At 40.1% G+C, this 14,900-nt stretch overlaps 1 protein-coding gene across 1 annotated transcript in view; it reads right to left on the reverse strand.

Moving 5' to 3' along the window:
• The window catches only part of slc9a2 (solute carrier family 9 member 2), a 99,164-nt gene that overhangs the window by 80,873 nt on the left and 3,391 nt on the right, over positions 1-14,900 (reverse strand). The window contains exon 2 of the mRNA XM_059964407.1: positions 3,506-3,969. Within this exon, the coding sequence (XP_059820390.1) occupies positions 3,506-3,969 (464 nt within the window). The remainder of the gene's footprint in view (positions 1-3,505; positions 3,970-14,900) is intronic.

Here is a 14,900-nt window from a genome sequence, read left to right on the forward strand (position 1 = left end):
CAGGCCCAGAGCTGTCAAACACTTAATCTTAGTATCTTTACAGCATCTTCTAAGTGATGTTTTACAAAGTTTTTCTGGGCAAGGATATGCTTTTTTTAGCCAAGGGATTCTTCTTTGCCATTCTTCCATGAATACCCTTTTTGTTCAAGGCCTTAGAGTTTGTGAGGCCATAAACTTCATCTCCAGGTGCAGCCAGTAACTTAAGCAGTTTACTTACAAATTTGGCTCTCTTACAAGTGCTGTTCTTTTCCAGCAACTAAGTTTAAATGGGTAGCCTGTCCTAGGCAGTGTAGCTATGATTTCACACTTTTTCTATTTTTTCCACAAAGGACTGCACTGAGTTCAGAGGTATGTTCAGTGGCTTTGAGATGGTCTTGTACCCTTCCCCAGATTTGTGCTTCCCTGTTCTAATTTGCCTGACTTGTCTTGAATGCTCTTTTGTCTTCATTTTGGTCTGTAGAAAATCTACCATACTGTTTGTTGGACCTTACAGAGAGTGGGGGTACTTACAGTATTCCTGTGAATTCATTGAAAACAGGAGGTCCTCCAATTTTCCTTATCATCGAATTGGGTGAGTTGGTAAGGTAATATATTGCTACTGAGGAAAGTTAGCACAGGAATTAAGAGGATGAATACCTTTGCAGCCTCACAATTTTGGTTTTTAAATTTGTAAAATGTTTACAGGCTTTAGAATTTTTATTTTGAATTGACGTGATGCACAATATTTCGTAGATTTCCTCAAAAAATCCTACTTTAATAAATTTTAAGTTTAGAAAATATATTGTGGCAGTAAAATGTGAAAATAGTTGTGGAGTCTGAATACTTACTCAAGGTAATGTAAATGAGACCACAAATTTGGTTTTATTTAAAATTAATTTTGCATTCAAAGCAGTAGGTCAGAATATTAATAGAGGTATATGCCAAAACATGAGGTTACCCTTTAATAAAATTACTGAAGGCCTAGCTCATTGTGAATGGTCACCTAGCAACTGCACTTACATTCGTATTCAGGCTCACCTTGTTTAACCACGTTCAAAGCTAATCAAGCTTTTCTCAGGAAATGAAGAATGGAAAGAATTGGTGGTTTTAGTTAACTGCAGTAGGCTTTCTGCTATCTGACACAAATGTAACTTTCTGAAGAAGTTTCCTATATTGGGTGTCCTTTACTTTACGTCAGTCAATAACAGAAATTATTAGAAATATTTCACCATACCTTATTTATCATCATCATTATGTGAAATATCGTATGATATGGACGATCATGGGTTGCATAACCAGGAATTGTGATAAGCACTAGCTGCTCAAACAACCATCCACCACCTGCTCCCATGGCTTCATGTGACCCTAATCAAGGGACTAAGAAGGTGCTACACCTTTCCAAAGGGTGACCTGCAGGCTAGCAGAGGGAAGGAGCACCTTACACCTCCTTTGTAGGGGGTATTCCCACCTAAAATTCCCAAAATTAGCCATGGCCCAGAAAAAAACCCAGTTTAATCTTCCATCAATTGGATTGCATTAAAAGATATTGTGAGAGCAATTGCTATGCAAGCTTTAAAATAGTTCATCCATTAATAGATCATGAGTTATTAAATACATGGGTTTATAGCGGTGTGCTACACGCAGCGCTGCAATAACGACACAGAGTCGGTGAGCTGCAGTTACAAAAAAGCTTTATTCCAACTTCGCGGCCTCACTTTAAAGCCTTCCTGATCCCGCCCTCCCCGTGTATTCACAGCCCCGTCCCGCGCGCGGGCTTTTCCCCTTGCTGGTGAAGCAGGCTTGGCGCCCTCTTTGGGATCTGCCTCAATGCCGGCGCGCGCCGCTTTGTGAGCCGGTTCGAGTGTGCTGGGAAGTGGGCCGCCACAGGTTTACATTTGTGAGTCACAGCTGACCATGGATGTTGCATTCTGGCTGTCTAGATTCGCAAGCCTGGGCAGTACGATATGGAGAGCAAGCTGTTGCCCATGTGGCAAGCTCCCTATCTACACACATCTGCTGAACCCAAAGGAATGGCAGAGACTGATATAGTTCGTTATTAGAAGCATCGCAGGACATAAGAGACAACATTAAACTCAATGTAGGACTACCTTAGGGACTCCTGCTCTGGATTTTTAGCTCAAGAGTTTATTAAGAGTTATAGCCGCAAGGCAGTGGAGGTTTGAGATCAGTTTCCCTTCTCCTGGATGAGATAACCCCACCCGAAGCAACTGGTTTTAAGGTGCCAGTAATCTACCTTTACCCCACTCCTGTCAGTAGAAATGGTTCCACTGACCTTAGTAGCTAAGCCACATGTGAAGGCCAGGAGCTGGGCTTTGTTATTAAAAGCTATTTGAAGCACACGCCATTGGGAGCATTTAGTAGGTCGTGGAAACTTGTCCCCATTTACCACCCCCGGCGATAACAACCTTAAGATTTTACATTTAAATTAAGTATTAATACAAATGTGCTGAGCGATGTTTAATCATGAGATTTTTAAGCAGGTGGGGGTGGGTTAAGAAGGAATGAAAATATACATAGGTGTAAAGAAAAGACCATTCATGGCAAGCCTATTTCACACCTTCAAATCATGTTTGATTGGTGCTTAAACTTAATTCATCTACATTTTCTTTATGCCTCAGCTTTCAGCAACTAAAATCTATCAATTTTAAAGCTTAAGTTGATTCAAAACCAATGACTTTTGAAGCCTCTGGTTCCAGATTTCCATTTAGCACTGTGCTTCCCAATTACTCACCTAAACAGTTTACTGTAATTAATTTTAAAATGTTTTGGATTCCCCACTGGCAAAAATAGGACATCTTTTTAATCCTAGAAAAATACTATTGAACACAATTAGATTAGCACTGAAGTCCTCTGAGAAACAGGAATGCAAGCCAGATCAGCTTTTTTTCTTTAAAGCAAGTTACCAGCAATGTGCCTCTATTTTCTGGAATGCTGAATTTGGGCAAGAGGTCTGGGCACACTAAAATCCACTAAAATCCAGATAAATCGTTCTCTACCTGTAAATTATCTTGCAGTGATTTATGTATACCAACAATTCAATCCCTTCACTGTTCCCAATTTCCTCACTTCAACAACGTAATCAGGCCTTCTCACTTTAGACTCAAATCTCCACACTGAAGTCCATCTACCACGGGTTTGACACTTCTCCTATATGCATATGCCCCTTTTAAATTCCTGACCCCATCTATATCAGTTACATCGTATATTGACATCTGATTGGAAGAAAACAGGTGTGAACAGCTTTAAAAGACAACTGAAGTAAAGGATAATAATAAGATTACTGGATGAGGAACAAGATATTGTTGTATTTGATCAGTTCCTTGGATGAACAGAAGATGAATTCCTTAATATTTGATGAGCATCTAAGATAAATCAGGTCTTGAGGAAAAGAGTTAGCTGGAGATGTTAATCGTCAAAAAAATAGGATGGGATGTTAAGGGAAGGGATCTTCAGAGACAGAAACAATGGTATATACAAATTAATGGATAATGACTGGATTACTTACCACAGTGACAGCATCATTAAGCAGTGACTCCCCAAATACCAAGATATGAAGTTGTTCATTTACATGAATTTCTTCAAAGACAGCTAAAACTGCCACAGGGTCCACAGCCGAGATCAAACTTCCAAAGACTAAGATCTGCAGGAGTGTGATGTCACTCAGTTGAAAAGCCTGGACCTGACATATTCCATATAGTGACAGGCTGATGCCAATTATGTTCCATACGGTTCCAATCACAGCATACCACAAGATGGTCCCGATATTTTCAAAGAAGAGCCTGCCGGGCATAAAGTAGCCTGCATCTAGGACTATGGGTGGCAGTAAGTACAGGAAAAATACATCTGTGCTCATAACAGGAGGAGATCGCTCTTCAGCTCCAAAGATAATTCCTCCCACTAATAGCCCAATGACGATCAACAAACAGCTCTCTGGCACATAAGTGGCGAGTTTATGATAAAGATGAAATCCTGTGAGAAATGCAAAATAAAAAATGTTAGCCTATTAAAAGAGCAATTCAGTAAAGTTATGGTTATTCAGTAGAAGAATCTTTTTTAGATTTTTCTTGCGTTGAAATGTTAGAAATCTGCGCTATAGACAGAAAATTCTGAAATGCTCAGAAGATTCTTTGCAAGTAGAAAATAAATGTTTTAGGTCAATGATCATCTAGAGTTACTTCAAATAAGGGCCGAATGGGGTGTTCGTTTACAAGGTGTAATGATCGCAACAAATCAAAATAAAATTTCTAAAATCACACAGTGCAGTGACAAAATTCTACTGTAATTATGTACTTTGAAAAATATAGGCAGCAAAATACTATTTACTTTGTGTAGAAAATGACTCATTCATGCATTTCCTTACTGTATGCAGAAGCTCCTTTGCACAGTAGTCTGGTTTATAATATTCTCTGCTTCAAATGCAAGTAAGAATGATGGCACTCCAAAAGAGAAATTGTTAGTTAAAACACACAAGAAGAAAATATTGAAGATTTCTGTTTGAAAGGTGTTACACTTTCTTACCCCTTGAACTGCCATTACTGAATGTGATATGAGGTGGAAGTAATTACTTGTTATTAGTTCAAAAGTAAATTTTGCTCATAATAAAAACATAAACACAGAAGAATAAACACTGCAAACCTCTTTACATTCTTAGTGATATATGTGCTAGGAAATACTACTGCAGGTTTCCAGTAAAAAACTTTGCATAAATAATTGACTTTAAAGGATGCAAGAGAACTTAACTGTGGCAATTTAAATCTTGCATGAATTTGCTTAGGTTAAATAAACTACCACTTCAAACTTGGTAGGTTAGTTTAGGGCGGGGTCGGCAACCATTACCACTGAAAGAGCCATATGGACCCATTTCCCACAGAAAAGAAAACACTGGGAGCCACAAAACCCGTTTGACATTTAAAATGAAATAACATTGCATAAAATGGGTTTTTGTTGCCTTTATGCTACGTATAAACAAACTATAATGTGTTGCATTTATGAAATAGATGAACTCCTGCAGAGAAAACGAAATTACATTTCTGCATGCAACAAAAACATTTTGAACTCCGAAAAAAAGACGTTGGGTTGAAGGTTACTCGATTGAAAAATTAAAAGAAATCGCACACTGGTGGGTGTCAGGGATTGGCAGTGGTGACGTATATTAATAGCGATAAAAAACACGTTGTGGCGGTGTGCTACACGCAGTGCTAACATAATGACACTGCAGTCAAAGATAACTTTATTCAAACTAAACAGCCTTGCTTTAAAGCCTCCCTCAACCCGCCCCCCGTGGGATGCTCCAAAAGACACGTACTCACAAACCCCCGTAGGCTATCTCCCTTAGCCTGAACAGTGGCTAATTGTGAGCCGGTTCGGATGTGCCAGGAAATGGGGTCGCCACAACTTTTTATTTAGATTGTACAAGATCACCATAATCTTCAAATTTCAAATTACATTTCAAAAACTAACAAACCACGGGGAGCCGCAGCACAGAGATGAAAGAGCGCATGCGGCTCCGGAGCCGCGGGTTGCCGACCCCTGGTTTAGGGAAATCACGTTGCCCTAGCCAATAAGTTATCCCTTAATCAGAATCAGGTTTATTATCACTGTGTCGTGAAATTTATTAACTTAACAGCAGTAATACAATGCAATAAATGATAATATACAAAGAAAAAGAATTAGGTAGATCAATGACAATAAGTATATAAATGTATATTAAGTAATTAAAATAGTGCAAAATAGAAATATATATAACAAAAAGTTGAGGTAGTATTCATATAGCAGAGGGGAAGAAGCTGTTCCCGAATCACTGAGTATGTGTCTTCAGGCTTCTCTACCTCTCTCCTGATGGTAACAATGAGAAGAGGGCATTTCCTGGATGATGGAGGTTCCTAATAATGGATGCCACCTTTCTGAGGCACTGCTCCTTGAAGACATCTTGGATACTATGGAGGAGGCTAGTACCCAAGATGGAGCTGACTAATTTTACAACTTTCTGTAGCTTGTTTTGGTCCTATCCAGTAGCCCCCACCCCCTATACCAAACAGTGATGCAGCCTGTCAGAGTGCTCTCCATGGTACATCTATAGAAATCTTCAAGTGTTTTAGGTGACAAACCAAATCTCTTCAAACTCTTAATGAAATATTACTGCTGTCTTGCCTTCTTTATAGCTGCACCAATATGTTGGGACCAGGTTTAATCCTCAGAGATCTTGACACCCAAGAACTTGAAATTGCTCACTCTCTCCACTTCTGATCCTTCTATAAGGATCGGTATGTGTTCCCTCATCTTAGCCTTCCTGATGTCCTCAGTCAGCTCTTGTCTTACTGACATTGAGTACAAGATTGTTGCTGCAACACCACTCAACTAGCTGTTATATCACTCCTTCATGCCCTTTCATCTCCATCTGAGATTCTACCAACAATGGTTGTATCATCAGCTGATTTATAGATTGCATTTGAGCTGCGCCTAGCCACACAGTCATGGGTATAGAGAAAGTAGAGCAGTGGGCTAAGCACACACCCTTGAAGTGCACCAGTGCTGATCGTCAGAGTGGAAGAGATATCACCAATCTACACAGATTGTAGTCATCAGGTTAGGAAGCTGAGGATCCATTTGCAGAGGGAGGTTCTGTAGCTGATCGATCAGGACATAAAATTTGGTCATGCATCACATTGCTCTATAAAAATGAGCATCTATATTCAACTATGAAGGTGGTACATGGTACTATGAAGGTGGTAAACTGTTACTTAAGCTTGGTGGATTACTCCAACCCTCAAGGGATTGTGTTACTGTATGTATTTCCTCATTTTAAAATTGTAGCTTATGTATGGAAAAAGATTTCAACAAAAAAATAGAAATAAATTGTCAGCACATTATAATGAGTGTAGATCCCACAGCTTACTGCTCGATAATGAGCTGAGAGGCCCACAGCCACAGACTTGGACAAGTACCAAAAATAATGAGTATTACTCCAAAGAAGTAAATACCAGAGTTACTGAAGTGCACTATAGTCCAGGATAATAGGGACGCTGTGCTGTTGGTAATTATTGTAGGCTACTCCCAGAAATCTGAAATACTGAAATTAAGGTGCTTGAAGTGACATATTCTGGATAAGCTCAGCATTCAATGAAAGAGGATGAGAGAAGCAGTGACATCGTCTCATCTTTCTTTCCAGAATCAGCTGCTTCGCCTCTTTGTTTAACACCATAACAAGGGAAGGAGACAGACACCCAGCTGAGTCAATGGTATAAGTGGAGATGGTGCCTGGGTGGGTCAGAAGCCCAACCACGAGTCAGCACCAGAAAAGAGTGTGATCATACAGAAAAGTGGGTGGCAGCTCTGAATAATGTGGAAGGCAGATAGCCTTCCATGTACAATGCCACTGGGTCTGGAACAGTCTAAAGTACAGCGATAAAATCAGCTGAGAGTGCTGTGCCAATTAAAGCAATGTCATCACAAGAAAAAGTGAAATGAATTAAGGCCTCCAAATCTTGGAGTAGGAAGATCAGAAGGATTTCAAAAAAGATCTGAAGCAGACTTTGACAGCCCTTATTTGATATAAATGGCTGATAGTATCAGATTATATTTAATTAGAAGTCAGCAAAGCTTTACTTCACAACTAAATGGTGGGCAAAAAGTGTACCCCAATTTAATGAGAGTGAAATACTGGGTTGCAGAATCAGTGTGGCTGAAGAAACTAGAAGTGCTATTTGATCTGCTGAATACTGTGTAGAGAGGAAGAGTTACCACTTCAGGCCAATTACCTTTCAAAAGAGCAGCAAGGGACAAGAGAAAATCTTAAGCAAAGCTTCAAGCTGAGTATTCGCAGAAGAGAAGCAAAAGTGAATTAAACAAACAGAAAAGTAAAACAAAACCTTTGAGGCTGAAAATGTGAAATAAAAGCAGAAAGTGCCGTAACACCAGTGGAAAGAGAAACAGCTCATGTTTCACATCTGTTGCCTTACATTTGAACATTAACTGAAGTAGTTTTGCAAAGTACCTGGAGTTCCCCTCTAGTTTCTTGAGAATGTTTAGACTGATACTTTTGGAAATGGACAGGAGCCAATAATGGTGAAATGTGACCATGCAGCATTTCATGGAAATATGAGCAGTGCTACTATGACTAAGCAACAGCTCTTTACTCAAGTCTTCTCACTTCTCCTGTGCAAGATGCATGTAAATTTATAATGTTGTAAACATTTCTCGAATGATGTTTGTGCTATTGTACTTTCATTGTATTTTCTCATAAACTTAGCTTGAATAAGATTACTCACTCCAGTCAAAGTGCTTCTTCTCAAATTGACTTCTCTCTGCAAGATATGGATACCAATCTTCCTCGCCATTAACATAAAAGTAGTATAGCTGCAATATATTATGCTGAACAAAGCATGCCATAAACAGATGACCTGCAAGACTAAACGAGCTGCCATAAAATATCTAATCAAATAGCTAACTTCCAAAAGCACCTCTTGGAAAAATTTTGCTTTGCACTTCCTCAGATCAACAAATTATTTATAACCAAGTGACATATGATTCAAGTACATTTATTATCAAAGAATGTATAATTATACACCTTGAGATTTGTTTGCTTACAGGCAGCTCCAAAGCAAGTAACCCAAAGAACCCAAGACCATAAAAGAGGAAAAAGAAACACACATTGTGCAAACAATGGAAGCAAATTACAGCATTTCGAATGGGACTGAGTCCTTAGATCCACTCTCCAGAGCAGCCGGAGTAAACCCAAGCTTGATCATATTAGCCATCTCAGTTCATAATATTAGCGGGAGAAAAACACTGCAAAACACGCAGAGACCACAGCCGCTGGAGGGAGGAATGAATATTGCTGGAAAGCGAGCAAAATCAATCTGACCCTCGCCTCTGGTCACGACACGTAGGCTTTCCAGTCTATCTGGACCAGCGCTTAAATTGTCCAAGCACCACCTAGAGCCTCGCTCTAGGACCCGGGTCCCAGCGCAGTGACACGCTTGGGCCGCACAGTCCAAAGCCATTCTCAATCTTGCCAAATTGGCTCAGAGCTTGGAGTGGTCAAACCTTGCACCCGGATTAGGTGGACAGGCGTCGAAACTCTTCCGCATCAACTCCTCTCCAAATCATTCACTCCAACAGTGACAGCAATATGAACTCCGTCTGTGACCCTGGCTTGAACATGGTGCCCCTCGGTTTTGTGTCCATTCTTCAAATCAGCTTCATCTCTGCTTGCTTTTTCATTGTTTGTGGTGATAATTGACCACATTTTACTTCAGAAAAGATGTTATTAATAATATAGTTATTTTATATATACAGTTAAAGTGATATTAGCTATAGTTACAACACTGTAAATACCTGAACATGTCAAGTTAAGAATACTGTTTAAATAAAAATGCACCCTGTCCTCGGCTTTAGGGTACAACAAGAAATAAAATGCTCAAGCCCTCTGTATTCAGATAATAACATTATTTCTGATTTGGTTTTCTGCCAATTGCAAATAGGATGGACATTAAAGCTTCCATAAGTATCAATACGGCACTTCACTCTGCCTTATCAAACCAACTCATTCTGAATCATTAAGTGCCATCATTGTGGATTTGTCCTTCTCAAGAGGTACTAGGATAATACTAGAACAGTGAATTCAAATCATCAGAAAACTTAGGTCATTAGAAAAAATATATTTACTTTGAGACAAAGAAATTAAGTAGTGAGCTGATAATAGACTCAAATTATGCAGAAGTCTCATAGTATAGCTGAGATCAGCTTTCCTTATGTAGGCAAGTTCAATACTGAGGAATCGCCCACCATCGTCCCCGTGCCGAAGAAGTTTTCGGTGTCCTGCCTAAATGACTACCGTCCCGTTGCACTCACATCCATCATCATGAAGTGTTTCAAGAGGCTCATCATGAGGCATCTCAGGACCCTGCTGCCCCCCTCACTGGACCCCCTGCAGTTTGTGTACCGTCCCAACTGCTCAACAGACGACACCATTACCACCACCCTCCACCTGGCCCTAACCCACCTGGACAAAAAAGACACGTATGTTCGAATGGTGTTCATAGACTTCAGTTCAGCATTCAACACAATCATCCCTCAGAAACTGATTGGAAAGCTGAGCCTACTGGGCCTGAACACCTCCCTCTGCAACTGGATACTAGACTTCCTGACTGGGAGATCTCAGTCAGTCCGGATCGGGAGCAGCATCTCCAACACCATCACACTGAGCACGGGGGCCCCCCAGTGCTGTGTGCTCAGTCCCCTGCTGTTCACTCTGCTGACCCACGACTGTGCTGCAACACACAGCTCGAACCACATCATCAACTTCACCGATGACACGACCGTGGTGGGTCTCATCAGCAAGAATGACGAGTTAGCTTACAGAGAGGAGGTGCAGTGGCTAACGGACTGGTGCAGAGCCAACAACCTGTCTCCAAATATGAACAAAACAAAAGTGATGGTTGTTGACTTCAGGAGGGACGGAGTGACCACTCCCCGCTGACCATCGATGGCTTCTCAGTAGAGATCGTTAAGAGCACCAAATTTCTTGATGTTCACCTGGCGGAGAATCTCACCTGGTCCCTCAACACCAGCTCCATAGCAAAGAAAGCCCAGCAGCATCTCTACTTTCTGCGAAGACTGAGGAAAGTCCATCTCCCACCCCTCATGCTCATCACATTCTACAGGGGTTGTATTGAGAGCATCCTGAGCAGCTGCATCACTGCCTGGTTCGGAAATTGCACCATCTCGTATCACAAGACCCTGCAGCGGATAGTGAGGTCAGCTGAGAAGATCATTGGGGTCTCTCTTCCCACCATTATGGACATCTACACTACACGCTGCATCCGCAAAGCAAACAGCATTATGAAAGACCCCATGCACCCCTCATACAAACTCTTCTTCCTCCTGCCGTCTGGGAAAAGGCACCAAAGCATCGGGCTCTCATGACCAGACTATGTAACAGTTTCTTTTCCCAAGCTATCAGACTCCTCAATACCAGAGCCTGGACTGACACATTACTGCCCTATTGTCTTGTTTATTATTTATTGTAATGCCTGCACAGTTTTGTGCGCTTTATGCAGTCCTGAGTAGGTCTGTAGTCTAGTGTAGCTTTTTTTCTGTGTTGTTTTTTACGTAGTTCAGTTTAGTTTTTTATACTGTGTCATGTGACACCATGGTCCTGAAAAAACGTTGTCTCATTTTTACTATATACTGTACCAGCAGTTATGGTCAAAATGACAATAAAAGTGGCTTGACTTGACTTGACTATAGAGATGAAGTGCAGGTATTCACAAATAAACATTGTTATTATATGAAATGGTGCAGAACACAGATATGGTTAAGGGAAAGTCTCAAACAAGAAAAAAATGGATTGAAAGTTATCTGGGCAGATTTCTGTGTCATTTAAACTTCAGCAGAGACATGCTTGCAATACTAAATGTTTTGTTTTCAAATCCTCTGAATAATGAGCAAAAATCAGAGAAGTTAGCACTCTACGGATTTTGGAACCCCAAATATTGTACATTATTGTCGAATGATGCCAACAGAACATCACGTCCTAACCTACATAATATTTCACTTCAGTACACATTCAATCACATTCAAACTCTATTTCAACAAGCCAGCAACAATTTTTTTTGGGGTGGGAGATCCCCTCTCATCCTTCTAAACTCCAGAGCACACCAACCCATTAGACCAGATGACCTGAAGAATAGATTTCCTTTTCCATAATCTACGTAGCTCTGTATAATTGGACCAAAACTTTATTATGCTTGTATTCGAAATCAAGTGAAATAAAGACAAACTTTGTCTTCCTAATTGTTTCTATGCCTGCAAGTTAATTTCTAAATCATGGACCTCTAAGGACCAACATTTGAAGTCTTTAACTTTAATACTTCTTTATCTAATTCAAAAGTAGACAATTTTACAATTCCATATATTGCATGTTATATATCACACTCCAACTCACATAACCTATCCTCATTTTCAACCTCACTAATTTTCCTAACTAGTTTATTACCAAAGCCAAATATAGATTACACTATCACCCATCCAAGTGTAATACAGATCAGAAACAGCCTAAATATACTTCATTCTCTAATTCCCAGTATTTACACTGCTAAGAATCTTCAGTGTTTGGCAGTATTTTGAGCTGTGAGAAGGATAGTGGCAGGGTGCATCAGTATATAAACAGAATATAGAATAGCCAGTGTATAACAGCTAAAGCTGAACCAGATGAATGTGAGAAGATGCATTCTAGTATGAAAAATGAGGAAAAGTAATATTGAATTACGAATACAAAAGGTCGAGGGGCAGAGAGATAGGTTTGCATAAATCACTGAAAGCAGCAGGTTGGGTTGAGAAAGTGGTTAATAAGACAGTCAAATCCATGTTTTGGGAATAGACGGAGAGCACAAAAGCAGACATTTCATCCTGAACCTCAGTACCTAATGTGAAGCTGGATCAGTATTTTGTCAATTCTGCTCACCACATTAAAGGAAGGATAGGGAGGGGGTCCAGCAAAGAGTTATAAATATGATTCCTGAGATGAGGGTTTGTAGTTACAAGGGCCGGGCAGAGACACTGAGACCATTCCTCTGGAAAATGGGAGATACACGTGTATAAAAGATCAAATCAGAATCAATAGGAAAGGGGATTGAGGACTAGGCATGAAAGGTACAAAATGAAACAGAAGAGAACTTAGAGGAATGACATGAGGAAAGATGATTTTTTTCCCTCCAAAACCCTTCTTCAACAGTGTGTGGCTGAAACCTGGTAGTCACTTGCCTACAGAAGTGGTGGAGACTGGTTCCATTGTGGCTTTCAAAAGGAAAATTCACAAATATACAGTGACACGGAGAAAAAAATTACAAGGCTTAAAAGAAAAATGCTATTGGATGAAATGAGAGAATATACAATGGTGCTGGGTTACTTCTCTGACTGATAGCCCATAAGTCAGAACTAGTGGTGTTCCCTAGAGGTCAGTGCTAGGCCATTTGCTATTGACGATCTACACAAATGCTTTGGATGAGAATTGACAAGGCATGGTTAATAAGTTCGCAGATGAACGGTATCATTGTCAGTGAAGTCAGGATTTACAGAGGGATCATGATCTGCTGGGTAAGACATTCTTAGTTAACAGCAGGGCCCTGAGGAGTGTTGTAGAACAGAGGGAACTAGGAATATTTGCATTGTAGGTAGACAGCGTTGTGAAAGAATGCTTTTGAAACACTGGCGTTCATCGGTCAGAGCCCTGAGGATAGAAGTTGGAAGTCATTTTGCAGTTGTACATGACATTGGTCAGGTCAGACTTCGAACATTTTGTTCAGTTTCAGTCATTCTGACATAGGGAAGATGTCAGTAAGCTGGAAAGAGTGCAAAGGAGATGTTGCCAGGACTGAACTATAGAGAGAGACTGAGCAGATTGGGACTGTTTACACTGGACCACAGAAGAATAAATGATCTTATAGAAGTCTTTGAAATCATGAGGGGCATAGATGGGATCAATATTTTCTCAGGATTGTGGAAATTAAGAATTAAAGAGCATAGATTTAAGGTGAGAAAGGAGAAATCTAATAGGAATCCATGGGGCAATTTTTCATCCTGAGGGAGGTCAGTAAATGGAATGAGTTGCCAGAGGAAGTGGTTGAGGCAGGTACCATTTGAAAGGTACAGTACTTGGATAGGTACATGGATATGAAGAGAATGGGCCAAACATGGGTAGATGAAAATGGACTTCTTAAGCCAAAGGACTTGTCTTCATGTCATATGACTTTTTATTCTGGTGGAGAACACCTTTGTCATCATGCACATGATAGGGTAAATGGCCTCTGTATGCTATTATCATTCTGTGACTTTATAAACAGGCTTGCCAAACTAAATACATTGATGACATGCTGATCAACAGGGTGAAATGCACAATATTGTAGTGTAGGGACAAGTTCTTTTAAACACACTATCTGAGCTTGTTCATAATAGTTGGGTGCAGGTCAATGACATTAGACAACAAAAAGATGCAAGATAGCAGGAACAGATTGAAAGAATAAATTTAATAATTATTGATCGGTGGCTGCAATGTCATGAAATGACCACAGTAAGCTTAAGAGTAGGCTCACAACTTTCATACTCAAACCCAGAGCAAGTATGAATTAAGGACAATTGCAAAATCTCAGGGAGTCAATTATAGATGCATGTCTGAATGCATCAAGTAAGAGCACCTCCTTTTTCCTGTAAGGTGGACTGATGCCAAGTGAAACCACAGGTGGGGCTGATCAAGGCCATTGCACTCATATATAATGGTAATACTGCAATAAGATAATGGACTTGGTGGCTTAAGCCTTATCCTCACTTCTTTTAAACCTAATCTCTTTTGATTTTGTTATCAAAAGATAATGAATTACAGAGTAAACTGAGCACCCTGTCCATAAGTAATAGTATATCTAATTTCAAGCACAAGTTCCAATGGACTGTATATTACTGTATATACATTCTATATTCTCCCCCCTTGACCTCCACATTCAGTTGCTTTGAATTAAATATACAGAACAATTCACGTGCTTTGCTTATATAAAAGCTGATACCCCAGCTAACTGCTACCCTTATACTGTGACAAAAGTAATCTCTCCACCCAAGTTAGATGTGCCACATATAAAAACAATAATTTTAGAAGGTTGCAAAATGCTCAGGTGAAATTAAGTATCCTCTCCTGGAAGCCTGTTCTTTGACAGGTATGAGAAGTGGTGGACAAGTTTGGAGATGGAGAACGAAGTATAATTCTCAACCAACATGCTGGACAGGTTCAATAGTAGACAGAAGTGTGATTACACATTAAGCTCTTGCAGCAACTCCCACCGACCAATAAAGTACAGCACACAAGATGCCATTGGCCCCAGATAAATGGGCTTTGCAATTGCTACAACTCA

This window comes from Hypanus sabinus, chromosome 3 (assembly GCF_030144855.1).
Source record: "Hypanus sabinus isolate sHypSab1 chromosome 3, sHypSab1.hap1, whole genome shotgun sequence".
Lineage (NCBI taxonomy): Eukaryota > Metazoa > Chordata > Chondrichthyes > Myliobatiformes > Dasyatidae > Hypanus > Hypanus sabinus.